Source organism: Amborella trichopoda, chromosome 8, assembly GCF_054954075.1.
Source record: "Amborella trichopoda isolate Santa Cruz 75 chromosome 8, AtrichopodaSantaCruz75HAP2 v2.0, whole genome shotgun sequence".
Lineage (NCBI taxonomy): Eukaryota > Viridiplantae > Streptophyta > Magnoliopsida > Amborellales > Amborellaceae > Amborella > Amborella trichopoda.
Window position 1 is genome coordinate 39,550,025 of NC_142343.1, and position 21,525 is coordinate 39,571,549.

General features: G+C 38.2%; 1 protein-coding gene and 1 non-coding gene across 3 annotated transcripts; both read left to right on the plus strand.

The window, feature by feature from the left end:
• Positions 1–1,427: 1,427 nt before the first annotated feature.
• LOC18433488 (flavin-containing monooxygenase FMO GS-OX-like 4) lies at positions 1,428–20,624 on the plus strand. 2 transcript variants are annotated; one of them, XM_006843576.4, is made up of 7 exons: positions 1,428–2,187; positions 8,440–8,510; positions 18,605–18,757; positions 18,878–18,960; positions 19,583–19,718; positions 19,823–19,996; positions 20,291–20,624. In XM_006843576.4, exons 1-7 carry the CDS (start codon positions 1,542–1,544, stop codon positions 20,492–20,494), a joined length of 1,467 nt encoding a protein of 488 aa, XP_006843639.2. In that variant the 5' UTR covers positions 1,428–1,541; the 3' UTR covers positions 20,495–20,624. The 2 variants fall into 2 exon arrangements, with proteins under 2 accessions (XP_006843639.2, XP_088731055.1); XM_088874929.1 differs by lacking the exon at positions 8,440–8,510.
• LOC148781087 (small nucleolar RNA R44/J54/Z268 family) lies at positions 12,729–12,813 on the plus strand. Its single transcript, XR_016039882.1, has one exon. It is a non-coding gene; the product is annotated as a small nucleolar RNA R44/J54/Z268 family (small nucleolar RNA).
• Positions 20,625–21,525: the final 901 nt, after the last annotated feature.

Sequence of the window (21,525 nt, forward strand, 5' to 3'; positions counted from 1 at the left end):
GGGTTGCGGCAGATTGTAGATCTTTGAAGATGGTTGGAGGAAGTTCAACCAAATATGAACTTCCAAAATTTGATGGTTCGAATTTCTCAACCTGAAAATTAAGGATGCATGAGGTGTTGGTGAAAGATGGTTGTGTAGTGGCTTTAAAGACAAATAAAAAAAAACCTACAACGATGGATGATGAGGAATTTGATGAGAAGAATGAATTGACCAAGGTTGATCTTTTCTTAGTGTCTGATGAGTTCATTTTATTCAATGTCTTCTAAAAAACTATTGCGAAAGATTTATGGGACAGGCTGAAAAGTATTTATGAAGGTAAGTCTCTTCTTAATAAATATTTTTTTGTAAAAAACTTTACAATCTCAAGATGAATGATAGTGCATCTTTGCAATGGTACTTAAATGAGGTTAATGCCTTGATTAACAAGTTGATGTCACTAGATATAAAAATTGATGAAGAAGGCAAAGCAATTATTTCACTTTGTTCTATGCCAAAATCATGTGATGGATTAATCAAGAATATCAGTAGTACAAAATCTCTTGAATATTATTTTGTTGTTTCATCACTTATGATGGAGGAGTTTAGGCGGAAGTCTAGTCAAGATTCCTCTTGGGATGTGTTTGTAGCAAGAAGAAGATCAATTAAGAGAACTACGGATACATGTAAGTTAAGATCCAAATCAAGAGGGTGTAAGAAAGTGAACAGTTGGAGCTATGAAAAATTAGGTCATGTGATGAAGATTGTAAAACACAAAAAGGAACAAAAAAGTCTTTAAATCCAGTTCTAATAAAAAACCTAGTTGAAGTAGTTCTCAAGAAAATCTAATAGATTTATGGATAAGAAGGAAGTTGTAGAGTATTGGCTACTTGATTATGGTCCAGTTTCAAGAGGGTGAGGTCCAAGTACTAGAAGATTCAAAATTTATCTGAAAAATTAGGGTGCGGTTTTTATAAGATTGCAATTTAAACAAGCTAATTAAGGCGCACCTTAAAATTTTATCATAACATGTAATTTGTTGTAAAAAATTCTTAGTATTATCTTAAAATTTATTTTCATACCTAATTAGAAAATTTTAAATTCCAAAACTGGTTAAAATCAAGTAGATCTATAAATATATGAAAATGGACGGTCTAGATAATGTGTTGTAAGATGTACTATTTTTGGGATTCAAGAACTTTTTTTTGTTCATATTCATCGATCTTGATGTCGAGCTGATTGATTAGAGGGCTTTTTCAACTTTAAAATAACATTTCCAATAGATTTTTGAGGTGAATATGTGATTCTACATTTTTAAGATTGCAACCTTATATAAACTTTTCTCTAAAAAATAATCATCTAATACTTTTTAAGTAGTTTTCAAAATTTTAAATTGGAAAAAAAAAAAAAAAAGCTCTCTTATATATCTTACCAGAGAATAGATGTATATTATGCTCCAGTAGGAGCATGGCAGACGCGCCAATACCAAATCCCTACAAAGCTTTCGCATCCCCCCGAGAGCGGGCATTTCTGGAGACGGAGCGTAGATAGGGAGATAGAGAGAGATGATGGCTTCTTCCTCTGTGTGCAACCCCTCTCTCCCAATCCATCATCATCACAATCCCTCAGCAGCTAACACTACTGCGTCTGTATTTGCTGGAACTGGTGGCGGAAGCATGGTCACGGCGAAGAAGAAGGTGGCGGTGATAGGTGCCGGGGCAGCTGGGCTTGTGGCGGCCAGAGAATTAGAGAGAGAGGGACACAGAGTGGTGGTGTTTGAGCGTGGAGAGAAGGCAGGGGGCACTTGGGTCTATGACCCATCTACTGAAACTGACCCTCTCGGCATCGACCCCTGTAGGAAGGTGGTCCATAGCAGCCTCTACCGTTCCCTGAGAACCAATCTCCCCAGAGAAATAATGGGTTTCTTGGACTTCCCTTTCTCTATCAAGGAAGGGAGGGACTTGAGGAGGTTTCCGGGCTACCAGGAGGTGGAGCTCTATTTGGATGATTTCGCAGCCGAGTCCGATGTTTTGAAGGCCATTCGGTTCAGAACTGAGGTCTTTCATGTGGGCATGATGGAGGGTGGGAAGTGGGTGGTGAAGTCGCGGAGGGATTTTGGAGAAGACGTGGCGGTCGATGTTAATGAAATCTATGATGGGGTTGTTGTCTGCAGTGGCCACTACGCGGAGCCTCGTATTGCGGAGGTTCCAGGTAATCCTTTCTTGTGCGTGTGAAGTTTTTAGCTTATCTTTTCCATTACTTCAGGCTTCATTGTTTTTTAAAAACATTTGGGTCTTGGAATTTTTCTTCCTTGTTAGTCTAGAATCTTTAGATGCTATCAGAGATTTATTTATTTCCATTTTTGTTTCATGAAAGCCTTGTTAGTTTTTACTACGCGCCTGGTTCTTCTTTCCTTTCTTTAGAAAGTTGTTTATAGTTTACTGAAGGCCTTGTTTATTTTTTCATCTGCTTTTTTAAGAAATTGTGAGCTATAAATTTATGATTGTTGGGTGGATTTGAGTTCTTTGCACAGAATGAGTCTACTTCAATTATAATTATTTGATGTCAAGTTTTGGACCATTTCATGTTGAAGCTCTTGGACGCATGGTTTGAAGTTTTAATCGGAGTTTTTTTTTTTTTGAATGGAGAAGTTTGAATCGATATGTTCTGTTAATTAGTCCAAGATGACATTTAAGCTGGTGCGCCGTGTCATTTTTTCAAGGAAAAATGTGATTGTATTCTATGGAATATGTTTAGGAGTTAGGACACGTATGTGGCTTAATATTTGCATAGGTAAACGATGGTAGCCCCATGTTGCCAACTTATAAATCTGCCTTATATAATTTGGATCTGGTTTCTGGTCATGTCATCTTCTGTTATCTACAAGTATTAGTTTAGGTCTAAAGAACCTCATCTTGATTAATGATCTTAATCTTGAATTATTCAATACTAGTAGCTCGGGCGATGGAAGGAGATAGCTGAGAATAGACTACATCATTTGGTGTTGTTGGGATGGTGGCAGTCTAGTAGGTAATACTGTACCCTCACTTTGCAAGGCAAATCAATTAATCATTACTGAGTTTATTGGATGTAAATAGCAAAGTCTCCATTTAGTCATCAACTGTGATTTGCAATAAATTCATAATTATTGAACCAAATTTCGCTACAAAATTATGTTGTACAATCACTTTCCAAGGAAAATTAGTTAATCATTTTTGAAGTCTATAGGATGATAAATAGCATAAGACCCCAATCAGTGCACCACTGTACTCATGTCCTTCTCATGGTCAATGTACTGCTGCCTTATCTCATTGAGCTTTTGGCTCTTGAAAGCCAAAATATGCCTTCTCTCAGGTTATCAACGTACTTCATAAATATGCCTTCTCTCAGGTTATCAATCTACTTCATAGCTCCAATCATTAATTTACACCTTGAACAGGTGTTTAAAGTTTGGGAGGTGCAACACATGGTTGCTAGTTATTGCCTTCTCCAAATCCTCAAATGCAACGTTATAAGCTTCAATCTAAGGCCTCTTAAATCCTTCTTGAGAAGGTTTGTCAAGGCCACTATCTTTCTAGGGTTGTCCATGGTGAACAATGTTTTGATGGTTCACAACTGACCAAATAATAGAATTCTTGATTGACCTTCTCAAGAGGGATGTTAAGTGGGCCCAAATAGAGGCTTTCGAGGCAGGGTTAGATGATTTGACGGTGGTAATAACCATAAATCCTATGTTTTGCTTCCTAGACTTTGAACACCCATTTGTGGTGCAAATTGATGCTTCAAACCAATGGTTTAAAAAGTAGATCGGTGACCCGGATTGGGCACCTCAAAACCGATCCGGATCGGCGAATCGGCGATCTGGATCGGGAATCGGCTGAATCGGTCGGAGCTTCAAAAAAATCCGAAAAAATTATTAAAATTCATTATAAATGTTGTTTTTTAGGAATCCAATAAGAAATGAGGGTACTACATTATTAACTTTCATTGTTTTCATCAATTTATGAATATTGAGATGTTCTTTCCTTGTATGAACTTATGTTGACCTTTAAATTTACATCGCACAAAATAAATCATAGAATTATCATGGATTAAGTATATAATCATATATGGACTACAATAAAGAGTTGACTAAATCGATGAAAAATTGGCCACTAAAATCTCGAATTGGCGGAAAACCCTAATTCGTTAAAAAACCCAAATTATTACAACCGAACTAACTATAATATTATATACCAACAATATTTTATAATTATTTTATTATATAAATAATAACAAATCCAAAATATTTTATAATATCATCTAATTTAAAATGTATTATTGACAACTGTAAGAAAAATAGTACACTACATGATTTATAATACCAAAATTAATAAATAAAATAAAAGATTTGGTGTTAAAAGTTCAATGCAGTGATCCTTTCATATATCTGTTTTAAAAGTTCGAAATTCTCTCACTTGGTTCTCTCCTCAGCAAAGGTTTGGTTCTAACTTAAATTCATGGCTTAAAAAAGGAAGCGATAAAAAGGGGAGTGAAAGTGAGAGAGGAGATTTTTGAAGGCCATTTTTGGGGCTAATTTGATGCAGAGATGGCGAATGTTGAGTTGTTGTTGTATCAGATCTTTGAGAGGGAAAAATGGCTACTATCTCAGCTTGAGCAGCAGTAGAAACTGTTCACTCAAGCTATGGCCTCCTCTTTGTATCTCAAGGGGATTAACCCACCTTCTTGGCTTCTTAATGGTGAATCATGGACTGCCAATAAAGATCCAAAAGGTATTTCTGTTTCTCATTTTTCTTTGTTTCTTAGTACTTTGTTTTTCAGTTTTTGGGTTTTTTCATGGTGGGTTCTTGTTACAGCTTTGCATGGTTAGAGAAAAAGTGGGTTATAAGCATTTCTATTTGGTTTTCTCCAGATTATTATGGACATGCTTGGGGAATTTTGGCCATTTTTTCTGAAAACTTTTAGGGTTTTTGGGTATTGCTCTGGATCATTGGTATTCTTGGTTTTTTGGGATTTCTTGAGACACCATAAGGTTTCGAAGTTTTTAAAATTGATTAGCTTTTCAATTTCGCTGAAACGTTGAGGGGTTTGCAGCAATTGTTGATGTTTTCGATCATTTTTTATGGTTTCTAGGGTTTCATGGAATTTGCGGCTCTAGACATTTCCAAAATGAAAGTCGTTGGGGCTTGAGCGATTTCTGAGATTTTTCCTCTGATTTCTCTTAATTCCATTGTTTATCAGTTTTTCACAATATAAATCATTATTTTATATTTGCTAGTTGCTGAATTTTCAAGGGTACTGAAGAAATGTAGCCATGGCAGTTGATCCATGATTTTTTTATCTGCTATTCTTCATTTTCATGGCAGTTTCCTTTCTGTGTCTAAAATTCTTCAGGCAGTCCTCGTTGTTTTACACTATATTACTGTACAAGCGAACTAAAGATCATAAATGATCTTGCATGGAAAATGCCAAAATATTCAGGGAACTTCGGGATTTTATTCAGCCATATGCCACCTTGAGTTCCTTGTGGTATTGTATTTCCTTTTGTATTCAACTCACAAATATATCCCACATCGAAGCGATGTGAGAATTGAATACTATAAAAAACCCCAAGGAGCTGGTTTGTTGAATGTTGTCTTGGCCATGTGAAGCGTGCGTATTGTACGTAGAGCTTTAAAGATCTTTTAAGCTTTAAGCTAGCAATCACGTGGGGGGAAGCTGGCAATCACGTGGGGGGAGTAAGGTGGCAGAAAATTGTCAATCACGTGGGGGGAGTAAGGTCAATCACGTGTGGGGGAGTAAAGTGGAGTGCCAGTTGGCATAAATCACATTTCGAAAAAACCAGGGTGGGTGCATAAAAAGAAAACCGGATTGAAAAGAAAACCGGATTGAAAAATAAAAATGTAGGAACCGCCCGGTTTTATCGATACTGCGTTTGGATCGGTTATAACCGATACCCAATACGGATCGCCCGATTCCGGATCAGATCGGCGATTTTTGAAACACTGCTTCAAACTATGCTTTTGGTAGATTGTTAATCCAAGAAGGGCTCTTGAGGCGTTTGAGAATCGAAATCTTAATGCTTTCCTTGCTTTCTCATGTTGCTCATATTAGACATAGAACTCGTTGGTATCTGAACTTCCTATTGCTACCCATGACAAGATCCCTTGGTGTATACCATCAGAAAACTATTAAAAATAAAGAAGAAAAAAAAAAAGTAGCTCCTCTGGTGTATGCATGGAGACTTTGATGTAGCTAGGTTAATGGAGAAAAAAACTGGGTTTGCGAGGAAAATCAGGATTGCTTCATGAAATTTAAAGAGTTCTGTGTGGTGTGGGCTTGACGCCTCATAACACATGAAGAATCCAGTCAAATTCACATCTAGGTGGTCGTCACTTTTCTTTGTTTGTGCAACTTGGCTTCTCTGAAGCATGTTTGAACCATAAGCCTATCTCCTGCAAATCAGATGTATTGCAGTTAGGCCAAAAGCCTGCTCGACTATGAGCACCTTAACTTCATCAAGGTGGTCTATCAATCAATTCAAAACTGCCATGACCAACTTCATGGACTAAGGTTTGGCCGCAATAAAACTCTAGAGATGGATCTCTATCTACACAGTAAGCAGAAGGCAAGGAGCACAAAAAGCTCAGTATGAATGGTTTATATTGAAAGGTGGCTATGTAGAATTCCAGGCTATAAATTCAAAAAATTTCTTTCCTTTCTTTATTAATTGCTGGAAATACTACTTACAGGTGCTATAAATACAATATGGTGCCGTTTGATAATTTTTACTGCAGTTTCCCTAGGAAAATCCCTGTTGCCGACTTTCCTGGATTTTGGGAGGCAGGTGAAATTGGTAGTCTGAAAGCTGAGAACCCTGTTTGATAAACTGTGGTGCTGGTATTTTCACCTGTTTGGCATTGGGAAAGCTGGAAACTGCCTGTTTTAAATAAGGTTCCTTTCATCCATGCAATATGACACCAAAACCCATCTAATGCATTTCTTATTAAATTAAGCTCTTCCATCCATTCAATATGATACCAAAATATGCAAATAAATAAGCAGGATTTTTAATCTTATTTGAAAATATACAATGTTAACTTTTATCAAAAAAAAAAATCTTATTGGAATATATTTATTTATATTAAAAATATCTTCTGAGAGCTATTTTTTATTTTGAGCTCAATTTTTTAATCTATTTAAATCTATATTTGTCTTAGCTAAAACTATTTTTCTAAATTATGTTTGTACATTGGTTCCATGTAGCATCATCCACGTGGTGTTGTATAATGGGTTTTATATAGCATCATCTCATTTAAATTGGGTTTAAACATTGTACAATGGGTTCCCAATAGCATTGGGTTTAAAGATTGACTAACAATAGAGTAGCATCATCCATGTGGTGTTGTATGATGGGTTTCTATAGCATTGGGTTTAAACATTGACTAACAATAGAGAAGCATCATCCACATGGCAGCTTTTTGCTGTTGGTTCTTGATTCGGGTCCATATCCTATCTATGTCAGCCACTGATTTGGCACATCTCTGACCATCAATTGGTCCTTGATGGCCTCTCCACTTTTTAGCTGCTCTCTTGATTCCCGTCTCCCAAACATTGTGGTCCTGGCCCTGACTGCTGGCTGTTTCTCCTCACTTTTAAACTGTCGGCTTTGGTACCCGGCCTTCATCTAGGGGAGAGTTTCAGTTCAGGGCCAATATGGACTAGGAAAGTGAATTTGCTGTGTGAAGGTGAATAAGCTCAGGGATCAAGGCTGGGTAGGAGCTTTCAAGGAGGATTTGGATTGATCCAAGAGGGTGGGATGCAAGTGAGCTCCAGTTAACCTTGATGAAACCCCCACAGCTTGAACAGATTTTCCCAAAGTATGAAAAGGGTGTCCTCATGGTCCTTTAGTCCAGGAAATGCCTTCAGCTCTTCCGACAGAGTAGAAACGATTTTGGGGGGTTTCAGGAAGGGGAGCATAGGGGCTCGTTGGGTTGGAAGTCTCTCTCGCTCTCTATTACACACACACAAATGGAAGCATTTTTCTATGTATTATCGTTGCACTTTTAGCACTTTGTGTATCGATGGCCTTGAATAAAAATGTAATGGATTACCAAATTAGATCACCAGTACTCAATTTGAAAAACTGTTTATATTTTTGCATGGCTTTTTTTTGAGTTGTATCATCTGCGCATTAACAACTGTGTTTTACTTTCCATGTTAATTTAATATCCTCTATTTTTCATGTGACCCTTGCTTTAATAATACTATTTACACTTGGACTCATGGTGAAAGCTGGATAATGTATACACTTTCTTCGATCAAACTTGTAATCATTCTTGCAGCAATTATGTACTTTATGAAACAATATTTTCCATGTCATGTACAACTGAAATTCTATCGAAGAAATAATCCTTGTAATTTATGACTTAAAATTGTAATTGCTAGTTTTGTTTTGCGTAGGTGTTGAAAGGTGGCCGGGTGAACAAATACATAGTCACAACTATCGTATTCCTGAGCCATTTCAAGATAAAGTATACTTTTAGAGTAATTTCTGGTCGTTCTGTTTTATTGTACTCTTCAGATGCGAAGTAGCGTATGTTTTGCTTAGGACTGAAGTGGAGCTTGACTTTTTCTTTCTTTTTTCTTTTTTCTTTTTTTTCCAAAGCTTTGGTGTGGGACAGTTAGATTATCCCTTACATGCTAGATTTGGTTTGTACTAAATCTCTCTCGTTTCTTATTGTATCCAGGGTAGCATGTTGTTTTTATCCTTATGGTGTATATAGTTATATATGTACAGAATTTTTAATTTGCTACATTGTTTTCGTTCTCTTTTTGCTCTGGATGGTTGAACTTGTTTTTATCCTTATGGATTCACCTTTGAAGTGTTCTTTAGTGCAGCTGCTGCAGCATTATTATTTCATGATGATTAATGGTGGATGTTTCTGTGAACTCCTTAACCTGCTCAACACAGTAAAAAAGAAAACAGTGCAATAAGTCAGTTTGGTTTTTGGGACAAACTTCAAGGATTCAGACACTTGACCTCCCTCACACAAACTAGGTTCTGACGATTGGAACTAAAACCGAATAAGTCATCCTTACATTAGATTGTCTCTTTACCATGTCTCTTTCTCTATGAGCACCTGTTGATTCCTTTTATCATTTTTGAGCTCATCGTGCCCATGGATACTTGCCTAATGTCACCTGCCCTGAATATGCTAGCCTTTCGAACCTCCTTGTACCATAGATAGTTGTACAGTCTTCTTGTGGATCTCAATAGCCCTTTGTGGATCTCAATAGCCCTTTCCTGATTACTGCATCCTTTTTTCCTAGGTCTAGGTTGTTATAAAACTTAGCATCCTTGACAGTTGTAGGTCAACATTACATGATTCGTTTGACCTGAAGTTTTAGTCAAAGCATAGTTACGAGGAGCTTCTTCCCCAGGGGATACTCCTGCTCCGCAAAACAAGGTTCCATGTTCCCAGAGCTAAACCTCTTTGGGATCTCGATCCTATTCAGCATGGTTCTCCATCCCACTTAACTTGGGATTGTGATCCATATTCATTAGATATATGGTTGGATGATATTTTTTTTTTCTTCTTTTGATAATTGATATTTGAGATGAATTGCCAATTATCAAGATGGTTACAGTCAATAACTTACTATAGCATAACTATAGTAGTGCGTTTAATAATTATAGAAGATGGGAGATCAATCTCAAGGTTTCATGAACACCATCGAAAGACTATAGTGGATTCAGAACAAATATCAATTCCCTTTCTTCTCATGGTCCTGTGACCTCAATGATCTTGTTTTATGGGATTCTATCGCTAAAGAATTTTTTGGTACATATGTATATAATATTAAAAAGTGAGTCTTTACATAATTTAGAATTTTAACCCCATTTTATAATGCACACATACATGTATAATATAAGATAATAATACAAAAAATATAGTGGTCAAACCACCTTACAAATTCATAAAAGTGGTCAAATCATGATATTTAACATCAGAATAGTAACTTTGTTTCATTTCACTCAGGTACCTCCTCAAAATATTTGTTAAAAAGTGCCCAAGTTGCCCTGTTTAGTTTTGGAAGCCTAAATTAGTTGGGGCATTTTCGTAAAAGGTCTCTACTTAAGTAGCCTGAAACAAACGGTGTGGTTGTTCAGGCTTTTGAATCCTTAACATGTTTTCCATGTTAAAATATTTTGTTAAGGTTCAAAAAATGGAACGAGTAGGGGATTTGCATCATTTTGCCTAGGCCAAATGATTTGAGAGCAATGACAACCACCACCCTCCTTGTTCAAACTTGGGAATTCATAGCAAAGTGGGGTAAAACCATCATTTCACTTTGGTTCTCATTCCTTATTTTTCCACGCTCCTGAAGTAAATTACTCTTTTTCGTGATTGGGGCTGGGGATTAGGCATATGCAAGTTCTACCTGAAGAACTAGGGAGAATGTTTTCTTTGAAACTCTCTCTGAGCCTAATTTTGATTTTCTTGCTTTCTTGGTCTCTACTTTTTCTAGTTTCGACCTTTTAATGGTATTTACTTATTTTGCTTGCTTCTAATTTTGGGTTCTTAGCGATTTTGGGGGATCTTGTTTTTGTGATTATTGTTGTAAGAGTTTTGGCTAGTAAGTGGTCAGGGCCTATTTTCCTGTCGGTCCTTGCGCGGATGGGAGGTGCGCACGAGGTAGAAAATCCTCTCTCAAACAATCGCAAAGGGTCCGCGCGTGTTGCATGTACGTGGGTGCGCGTACACGAGCTCTCTTGAGTGCGGATAGGAACCAACAACGAGAGAGATTTTGCGGCGGGGATACGTTCAGATGCTTACCTCGCCACTTGGGGTTCGGGGGACACAACGGGGTGGTTTGACCTCTTAAAGCAACAATGAAGCCCACCGGCTGTCTGTCAGCGCGGTTTGGACACAGACTCTCATCAAGCTTTCAACAAGTCTCTTCTCTCTCTCTCATGCTTGCAATCGCGATGTGGGTTCGATTGTCCCGCTTTGTGACGATTCTCTCAACGAGGCTGACTGGCAAAAAGAATAGAGGGCGGAGGAAGGGCGGTGAAGGTCTTCCTCTCTACGCGAACGTTGGGTGTCCGAGTACTTGAGGTTACTGAAGAGTTAGACCCCTCTTACCTACCAGCTCAGGCGGACTCCTCCCAAGTGACCGAGGGAGAGAGCGTATGCGCCTCTTGGCTCCACTCGACTGTACGAGAGGAAGTTAGAGTGATGGCCCGAGGGTTAGAGCTCTTGGGTTCGCTCGTGACCGCGCATTTGTCGTAGATGGGGGTTACTGCACGGGGCAGGTAACGAGTAGAGGAGGAGAGAGAGAGGGCTTGGGGTGTAGCCTGGTTTAGGAAAGAGAGGGAATGAGACCGTGCACTTTGGGGTATTTTCTCTCTCTGAAAGTTTTCTCTCTCCTCTCGACGAGATTAAGGATTTAGAAGCAAAAGTCAAGTGAAAATAAGTGTGATGCCTCTGTTTGAGTGATGAATAATCCGCCTTTTTACAATTGACTTAAGTTTGTTTATATAGAGAACTCACTAAACATCGGTGAATGCTCAAAAACTAAGCTTAATTAGCATTAAAAGAATTTAGAACAAAATCTTGAAATTAGGTACAATGACCAAAACGCCCCTAAAACCTTTTGTGCTAATGACGAAACCATCCATCTCTAAGGGGCCTCCCACCATTGCTAGATCTTGGAAGCTTTTCCAGAAACTTGTAGCGATGGTTCAGACGATTTGACATTATATCTTCAATGTTCATTTGATTCTGAGCATTTTGATGCCCTTTAATCATGCTGAGGCAACCTTTTCCCACAGGGTGGAAGTCCGGCTAGATTCTTGAACTTTGGTTGCTAATGCTATTTGACCTGTGAAGTTCTGAGTCTTTATTTTGTTTGCATATCAAAGAGGAGACTGTCACAGTCGTTTTGCACCAAGTTTGGTCTGTTTTGGTCTTCAATTGCAACATTTCCTAATTTGGGAGGTCACCGGAAAAGGGATTCCGGCGACCGAGCGGACTTGCTTTTTTTGTAACCTTGGGGTTTGTGCTTATCTGACCTTAGATTTAGTACAATAGTTATACCAGTTTGCAGCTCCTCGCGAGATGGTCGCATTGAACTAGGGTTCGCGATGATCTGATGCGCAGATCTTGAGTTGTGCTTCACGAGGTTCGAGATGTCTTCTTCTTGAAACCTTGATTTTCCTGGTTTCATGCTCATCTTCTTTCTAGAAAAGGTTTGACTATGGGTCAAGCCATGGTGCATTCCCTAGGTCAAAATGACGGGGTCGCCGTGATCTAGAACATGTCCAAGTTTGAGTTTGTTCTGATTCCAGGTGAAGGTTCTGTGGCTCTTTGAAGTCCATCCCGAGATGTGAAGTCGCAGCCTCCATGATTGGGGATTGGTTCAGTGAAGCTACACCGCGATAGTGTATAACCTACCCGTTTTGAGGCATTTGGGCACAGGACCTCATGGGTGGTCCGATTGAGCCCAAATTTGGTCCTCGGGGGTTTTTCGATATTTTGAATGCAACGGCGGTGGTCTGGTACTGTTCTGAAGCCACTACTACAGGGCTATAGTTGTAAGTTCTTTTCTTGACATGATAGTATTCTTCTCAAGTTGTCTAGTTTGGGGCTTATTTTGCAGTACAACTTTGCAGGATCGAGTTGTCTCCTTATTCGTGTGAGGGACATAAGTATGTCAACAATGACTTGCAACAGTAAGCTCTGTATCATGCATATAATCTGAAGATATACAGGGACATCAGAAATCCCATGGGGAATAATGATTTGTCTTTGGGAATCTCTTTGATGCATTGTTTTCCTCTAATAAAGTCTGTTGTCTCTTAAAATCAATTTGTTGTGAGTATTGATATGCGTGTGATGTGAAGGATAGACATAGAGACATCAGAAATCCTTTAGGAAATGATGACTGTCTTTTGGGAGTCTCTTTGATACATGCATACCATACTTTGTACTGCCTTCACATCTCTCTCTCTCTCTCTCCTCTTTATTCATAGAGAACAAAAATGGTTTTCCAAAAAATAGCTGGAATTTAGAAGCCTCTATTTGAACTTTGTTCAGCTCTTATAAGTCAGAAAATGGGTTTTTGTTAGGTCTGTTAATGATCTTGGCTCTTTTTTTTTTTCCCGTCTTGAGTGTTTGTTTACCTTTTAACTGTAATGACTCTGTCTGGTTGAAGGCATCCAGTTTCATTAAGTTTGTGATAAAAGTACAACCATAATGTTACTGCTTCCCATTTGGGTGCATCCTAGTTATTTAAGTGTCCAATAATGTAACAATTTGGCTTTACTCTGGTATATGATGATCCATCATATAAGTGCTAATTTCAAATGATCTTAGGTCTATATTTCTCCGGTGTGGTTCATCGAAGTCTCCATTTCTAATTATTATTCTTTTTGTGAGGCCTTTTTTTGTGGGCATTTGTATTGTTTTTTCCCTAGTTGCAGTTTTCTTAAGGTTTTGTAGTGGTCTGAATTTCAGTGTCATTTTGTTTGTTTTCTTACCTAGTATGGTTTTTTTTTTCAATTTAATGTTAACATGCAACCTCAATTGTTAACTTCTTCAGGAAAATTTGAAAAAGAAAGAGCATTGACAATGATACTCTTCTTTGTTCGGAGTCTTCAGACTTAGGATCACGGAACAAGGATCTTCATTGAAAAAAAGAAGTCCCAAGTTCTTAAACCTGATCAAGTGGGGGTTGAACTATCGTTTTTCTCAGGCCACTTATTTTGAGTTTAATGACTAAATTACCGTAATTGTTAGAGTTAGCAACTTGAAGCATGCATATCCAATGGAAAAATTGAGTTATGAGTTTCTTGATTTGAGCAAGCGAGGGTATTCACTTCCTTTATCTCCAACACTTAAGTGGCTCAAATTATCATAATGCCCCTACTTATTCAGGCTTCCACAGACTGAAGAGGAACACTTTGGGTATTGTAAACAAAATTTTTGAGGAGGTACTTGAGTGAAATGAAACTTCTAAAATAGCCATTCTAATGGTAAATTGCATTATACATCCATGCATACATACATACATACATATACTCGGGTGCTCTCAGACAAGCGATCCCATACGCTTCTAAGGGAATTTAGGCTGGATATGACTGGGAATTGGGTCGAGGCGACCTGTTGACCTGGCTGGTCGACTTGATATGGGTCCGAATCTGGGTCTGGGTCGAAGAAGCATTGAATAGATTATGAACTTGGTCAGAGTTGGGTCCAAGTAGACCCGAACCGGGTTTATATATATATATATATATATATATATATATGTATAAGAAAATGTTTATATAAGGTTGCAACCTTATACTGTTGAAGTAAAGTGCACCTCAAAAATCCTACAGAGGAGAGTGTTTCGGTGTTGGAGAACCTCCCAAGTGATCATCTTGGCATCGAGATGAATGGACATGAAGAAAAAAAAGAATTCCAAGTCCAAATAATAGTGCATCTTGTAACAAGTTATGTGGACTGTCTATTTTCAAGTATTTATTGATTTGCTCGATATATACAATTTTTGAAATTTAAAATTTTATAACTGAGGATGAAAAGATATTTTCGAGCCAACATAAGATTATTGGCACCGAAATGACATCTCTAGGTAAATTTTATAGGTGTGCCTTATTTTTACAGTTTAAGGAGGCAACTTTATACAACCTATATATATATAATTCGCATAATGGCTTATGGAACAGTGTAAGCCCAACGACCCAGATTGAATATGGACCGATCCAATGATCACAATTGTATTTCGTAATTGAATTTTATTTTATTTTCTACAAATCCAAATTACTTGAAATTTGGAGCGTCTATTTTTCAAGAACAGTAGAATCTAATAAAAATATCAAAAAAGTAATTCGCATAAATTAAATTGATCAAAATACCATTGAAAAGTTTTGGGGGTATTTTGATGAATTTATTTTATGTAAACTAATTTTTTAATATTTTTATTAGGTGCGCTTTGATGAGAAGTGTTTATGCTCCAAATTTCATGCCTTTTGGATTTATATAGAACAATATTAAAATTATATTACCGATATACAGTCTTGACCGTCAGATCGACCCTGATTCAATCTGGGCCATTGGGCTTATACTATTCCATGAGCTAGTGGGCTCACCCTAGCTTCTTCCATATATATATATATATATAACACATACCAATATGTAAAGGGAAAAGTTTATATAGAGCCGAGGCTCTAAACAATCAAATTTGAGCCTACCTCAAAAATTTCACTAGAAGATGTTGTTTTGATGCCCAAATATCATCAAATTGATCATCTCGACATCAAGATGCATGGACATGAGAAAAAAATGGATTTCAAGTTTGGAAAATAGTGTATTTTGTAACGCATTTTTGGACCGTCAATTTTTTAAATTTTTTAGTTTTCATAGATATGTCGATCTACACTATTTTTGAAGCTTTAAATCTTATAAATAAAGCTGAAAATATATTTTAAGGCTATCACAAAGATTTCCAGTATTGAAATTGCATTTCTCGACACTATTTGAAGGTAGGCTCTAATTTGATTGTTTAGAGCCTAGGTTCTGTACAAACCGCACTTAAAAGCACTCATGAGTGAATTTCTACATTATTTTGCTCATGGCTTATCACCATCCGAAGTCCATTAGACATGATCGTCAAATATTGTTTGGATTTGAATCATTTTTCTACAGATCAGATTGACTTGAAATTTTGTGGACGTGTGCGCCTTAGTGAGGTATACCAAAATAAAATATTAAAAATACAATCCAAATATTAAATTATCTCAATGAATATTTCAAGGGTATTTTTGTTGTTTTATTTTTTGATAATTATTTTTAAATATTTATTTAGGTGTAAGTTGGTTAGATGTACACACGCTCTAAATTTTAGGTCAATCTAATTTGTAGAAAAATTGTTAAAATTCAAACACTATTAAACAAATGTGACCTTATGATGGACTTTGGATGGTTATAAGCCTTAAATGGAATATTGTAGAAATTCACTCATGAGTGTTTGTAAGTGTTTTCCTATAATTATTATCGTGGAATTTTGATACAAATTAATCAAGTCACATTTAATTTAATTGCCTAAAAATGCACTGCCTTGTCTGGGCCCATACCAGTCATGGATGTCCCAAGCCCAGGTTACGGAGGAGGGTTGTGATAAGTAGGCAGCCATCATAAAATTTTGCCGCATGTTTTCATGATTCTTGAACCTATGTTGGAACATGATTCGTGTAGGATAAAAATAAATCAACATAACTGAGAAATTAAATTTTAAAAATCAAACCTCTTAGCCTTCATACCATGTGGATGACAATCAGGTCAGACCCTGGGGTTATCGGGTCCTGTTCCCCGCACCCTCCATTGGGTGCAAATTTCGGGTAGAGTGGTCTTGGACCCAGCTGGGCTTGGGTCCTGGGTCCATTCTATATATTGTCAGGTAGGGTCCCGGTTGACCCATTCCCAGCCCTAAGGCTGGAGACTACTCTCCACCATGGTTGTGTGGTCATTTGAGATCTCCTCAACTGCGCCTGACCTAGCGAATTAGTCAGCCACTGAGTTGGCTTCCCTGTTGATGTGGAGCAATGAGAATCAGAATCGTCCTGCAAAGATGGAAAATATGGTCAATGATATGCGCCAGTTTCCAATGGTAGGGTGCAGACTAAGACACCTAAGAAATGATGCTTGGAATGCCCTTCCAGAATTAGGTGAGCTCCACAGGTTTTGTCAAATCCTTTTAGAATAGCAATTGATTTGGTGATTGTGCAGTCGGCAATACCAGCGAATATTGAGAAGGATAGAATGATGAGGGGCTTGATGCTGGTTATCAAAGTACTCTGTAACGACCAGAAGAATGGGATTACGAGCTCTAAACTTGGAGGTTCCTTATGTACTTCACCTAATGGTGATGCTGAAACGTATCATTATTTGAGCCTGCCTATGCCCAATATGATACATAAGATCCCTTAATTTAAGTTAAGCCACTATTGTTGCAGGAAGAGTTATGTGGACCTTAATGGAACTTTTTAGCCAATCCCACTAAACCCCTAGTGAATAAAAGTTTGTTGTTATTCTCCCTCCACTTGTTCAATATTGCTGGTTGAATAGCAGAAGTATCCTATTCGGTAGAGAGATTAAACCCTTTAGTGGCCTACTTCCCCTGAGCCCCATAATTAGGCCTGGGAATGAGCTGGGCAGCCCATCTTGGCCCTGCCTTAAAAAGCTAGTGCCTGGGCCATGGTTGGACCAATTCTACCTGGCCTGGCAGCCCTTTTTCTCTTACCTTTTTGTTGCCCTTTTATTTTCTTGAATTATATGTGGCCCAGCCCATCCTTGATAGGCCAGGGCCGGGTGTGGGCTATGGCCCTGTCTGGGCCAGGCTGGGCTTTGTTCAACTCTTTAGGGACTAGGTCCAGGCTAGGGCCAACGCTGGCCAGGAAGTTGTTTCTCTTGCCCATGATCCTAATTCTGAGACACCACACGTTAAAATCTGAACTGGAAACATCGCAATTGGGGAATCTTTTAGGAAAGCCAATGACAAAATCGCTCAACAGAAGGTTCTTAAGCGTTAAAATCTGCACATGTAAGCCAAGTCATCGAAGAGGTACTAGGGAGTCCAATGTTCCTCTCTCAAATGATGTGAGTTGTTGAAGGGATGCTGGACTTCCTTCCCTCATGATTCTAGAATTTGATTGGCATATTTTTTGGAATGATAGTTTCAAGTGAATGATATACAAGTTATAGTATCTGAATATCCACTTAAATCATGATCGTCTTACAATCAGTGAAGAAAGAGTTGGCAGCCTGATTGACAACCGCCTAGGCTGTTTGGACGGGCATGCCTAAGGCAGGCTCAAGGCGGTCTAGGCACCCATCTAGTATCGTCCAAACAAAAATAAGGCTGGGTATTGCCCTTCTCTCTCTCTCTGTCTCTTGGATCCATGTGCTCTCTACATATGAGAAGGAGAAGGAGAAGAAGAAGAAGAAGAAGAAGAAGAAGAAGAAGGACTCCAAGTGTTCGATGCGCGGCTTCTCTCTCTCTCACACACATGTACACACACAAGGATATATATGGACCTATATGCTCCCTCCTTACGTGTCAGAAAAAGAAAAAGAAGAAGATGACTTTCAAGTGTTCGATGTGAAGTCCCTCTCTCTCACAGACTCTCTCTCTCTTCACATATCCTCTAGGTGTACGAGACCTCTCTCTGACAAATAAAGAATCCAAAAGAAAAAAAGAGGATGAATCTTTAAGAATATCATGCGAGACCTCACGCACACATATGTGCACAGGCATACACATACACACTCATTCACAAAGCACACACACAAAACAACATATGGCCCCCACCCCACTCCCCTTTCCTTGGGGTTGCCCAGCTATCTGGGCACCCGCCCAGCCGCCTAGGCTGTCAAGGCCCTTGGCCAACAAGGTGGCCGCCTCCGCCTTTTTGAACATTGCTTACAATCCATCAATAAGAGCATTTCCTTGAAGTGATTTGATATTGCAAATTTGGTTTCTTAATCTGTCTAACATTGTCATGCAAACCTCTTATTTATCATTTGATATTAAACACACCCTTTTTCATTTCTTTTTTCATCAGGTTGTTATTGTGATAGGCAGCTCAGAAAGTGCTGCTGACATCTCCAGGGAGATCTCCAAAGTTGCCAAGGAAGTTCATGTCTCATCAAGATCTGCATTAGATAGATTTGGAAAGAAATTTTATGGGCATGAGAACATGTGGCTTCATTCAATGGTAGTAACAATTTCTCCTATGAGATGAAGATGAAAAGTTTGCAAGGAGAAACCTGAAATACCTACCATGCATTGATAAAGATTTCGAAGGAACAAACTAATGCCAGCTAAAATCATGCAGATACAAGGCACCCATGAAGATGGTACAGTGGTATTCCAAGATGGAACTTCGGTTATTGCCAATGTTATCCTCCATTGCACTGGGTACATGCATCAAAATCCTTGTCTAGTGAACTAAAACTCAATTTGAATTAGGATTGAGGGTTCAGCCTTTGAAGTTACTGGGCTTGATCATGGAGTTGGAGAAGAATTATGGTGGAGATTTTAAATCAAAAGTGTAAATTGAGAGAGAGAGAAAGAGAGAGAGAGAGAGAGAGAGAGAGAGAGAGAGAGAGAGAGAGAGAGAGATTTTTAATGAATTGATTTTTCAACTGGCCATTTTATTTTCCTCTTATTCAATCCTAACATATAATCATTTATGTGTTCAGTAGTATCTGTGAGACTGTGACCAAGGTTACAAAAGACAGATCTTAGTTTTTAATACCTTTGTCATGCTTTCTTGAATTCTTAAATGTATACATTGAATTATTTGTTTCCTGCCCTTGATCTCCTCCTTACTCGTTACGCCCAAATTTCTTGGTAGAAGTATCCTATACAACTGCCTCTCTCTTAAAGAGACATTATTAAATGTATGGTATGAATGTGGTTAATAGCACAGCAGGCTTGCAAACTACACACATTTGCACACACATATCAGAAGTTGCATGCTCAACATTCCTATACACTTTCGATGAATGTCACCCATGATTTCATATTAATTTTGCAGGTACAAGTATCATTTCCCATTTCTTGAAACAAATGGTGCTGTGACAGTTGATGATAATCGTGTGGGACCATTGTATAAACATGTCTTTCCACCTTCTCTAGGTCCTTGGCTTTCATTTGTAGGGCTACCATGGAAGGTTGAGAGAATAAATTCCTTTTTAGATAACTAAGGTTGTTTTTCTTCTCCCACTTTCTCTCTGTCGTTGATCCGGTTAACTGTTCTGTTTTCTGGTGGTGGCAGACTATTCCTTTCCCAATGATGGAATTGCAGTGCAAGTGGGTGGCAGGTGCTTTGTCTGAAAGGATTGCACTTCCATCAGAAGAAGAGATGATGAAAGATGTGGAAGCCTTTTACTCTAGGATTGCAGCCATGGGGTACCCCAAGCATTACACCCATAACATATCTGGTTGTCAGGTACCATTTGGATCTATTTTAGTATGAACAATAATTGTAGGTTTTAATTTGAGATGCCAAAACTCCCTGCTTTTCAATGATTACTACAAATTTTACTGTTGTCTTGATGGCCTGTAGTGGTATTTTTGATCTCTTTCATTGTTGTTGGCATATTTGATACTTGACCATCTTGAAGGAAAAAAAGAAAAAAATACTCTTTGCATGCACCCACCTGTGTACATGCAGTTTCCTGTGTTACGCTTTGTATTTCGACGACCTTTACCTACTTCTAAGCAAATGGCAATTTGTATTCAGTTTGAGTACTTTGATTGGCTCGCTACCGAATGTGGATACCCCAAAGGCGAAGAGTGGAGGAAGGAAATGTACTTTGCCAACACAAGAAACAAAACTGAAAATCCAGATACTTACCGTGAGGAATGGGAAGACCACGATTTGATATCACAAGCTCACGAAGAATTCTCAAGGCTCAAGCAGCAGCACTCTGTCAAAAATATGTAAGATACTTCTGAGCTTAAGTTTTTGGATCACAGCAATTAATAATTATGGAATTCCTCGTCCACTGAAAACCGGATTTCCATCAATGTATTGATGTCTTCAATAAAATATTGTCATTTGTATCATTTGAAAACAACGGCCTAGTTTAGACCTACAATAGCGCTGATCTACATGATGGTACTTTCAAACTCAATTAATCTTTTTATTTTTTTTCCCTCAAATCGGTATGGGAATCGAACCCCAAGACCTCTGGTGTGAAACCAAAGTTGCCTGGTGGAATCCTACATGTTAAATGTCCGGTATCTATATGATAACTTTTCTTACTTTCCTGGGAGTATTAAAAGACTTGACACGCCCCCACCTCAAAAACCACTTTCGATGTGCGTGAGAGACAAAGAAGGTTCAGATTATTTAAAAGTCATGATCCTCCAATTACATTTCATTTGGAGTTCCAATAAAGCTCCACTAAAAATGGACGGCTCATATCTAAATTGGGGGGAGAGGAACTTTGGAGCATTTTTGGACTTGGATCATATTTTGGAGCTCAAAGCCCTTTTTGTTTTTTGGTGATATGATTTTTTGAAGGGTGAGGTATGTATGAGGTGTCAACCTTATACCATTGAAGTTAGGTGTTCCTCAAATCTATATTGAAAATGTTGGTTCGGTGCCTCAAAGCCTTGCAATGATATGCAAATCTATTATTTTCCCCTATTATGAAATTTGGAGTTTAAGAAATGATGATGATCAAGCAAATCTATAAACACATGAAAATCTTGAAAATTGACGGTCAAGATTACGTGTTAAAAGATGAACTATTTTTAAGATTAGAAATCCTGTTTTTTTTTTTTGTGTCTATGAATCTAAAGGTTGAGATGATTGATTTGAGGGTTTTCCGACGTAGGAATAACCTTCTCTAGCGGGCTTTTTTGGGTGTATACAATGCAAAGTTAGCACCTTTCCTTTTTTAAATGGCTTTCCTTAGTGACGCCGTGTGTTCGGCTGAAGGAAGCATGAGATACCAAAGACACCCGAAT

What these genes read in the sequence shown, in the direction of transcription:
- LOC18433488 (XM_006843576.4), top strand. Translation starts at nt 1,542, where the DNA reads ATGATGGCTTCTTCCTCTGTGTGCAACCCCTCTCTCCCAATCCATCAT. An exon ending in TCGTATTGCGGAGGTTCCAG is followed by an intron (nt 2,188 to 8,439) that starts GTAATCCTTTCT and finishes TGTTTTGCGTAG; the next exon opens with GTGTTGAAAGGTGGCCGGGT. An exon ending in ATAACATATCTGGTTGTCAG is followed by an intron (nt 19,997 to 20,290) that starts GTACCATTTGGA and finishes ATTTGTATTCAG; the next exon opens with TTTGAGTACTTTGATTGGCT.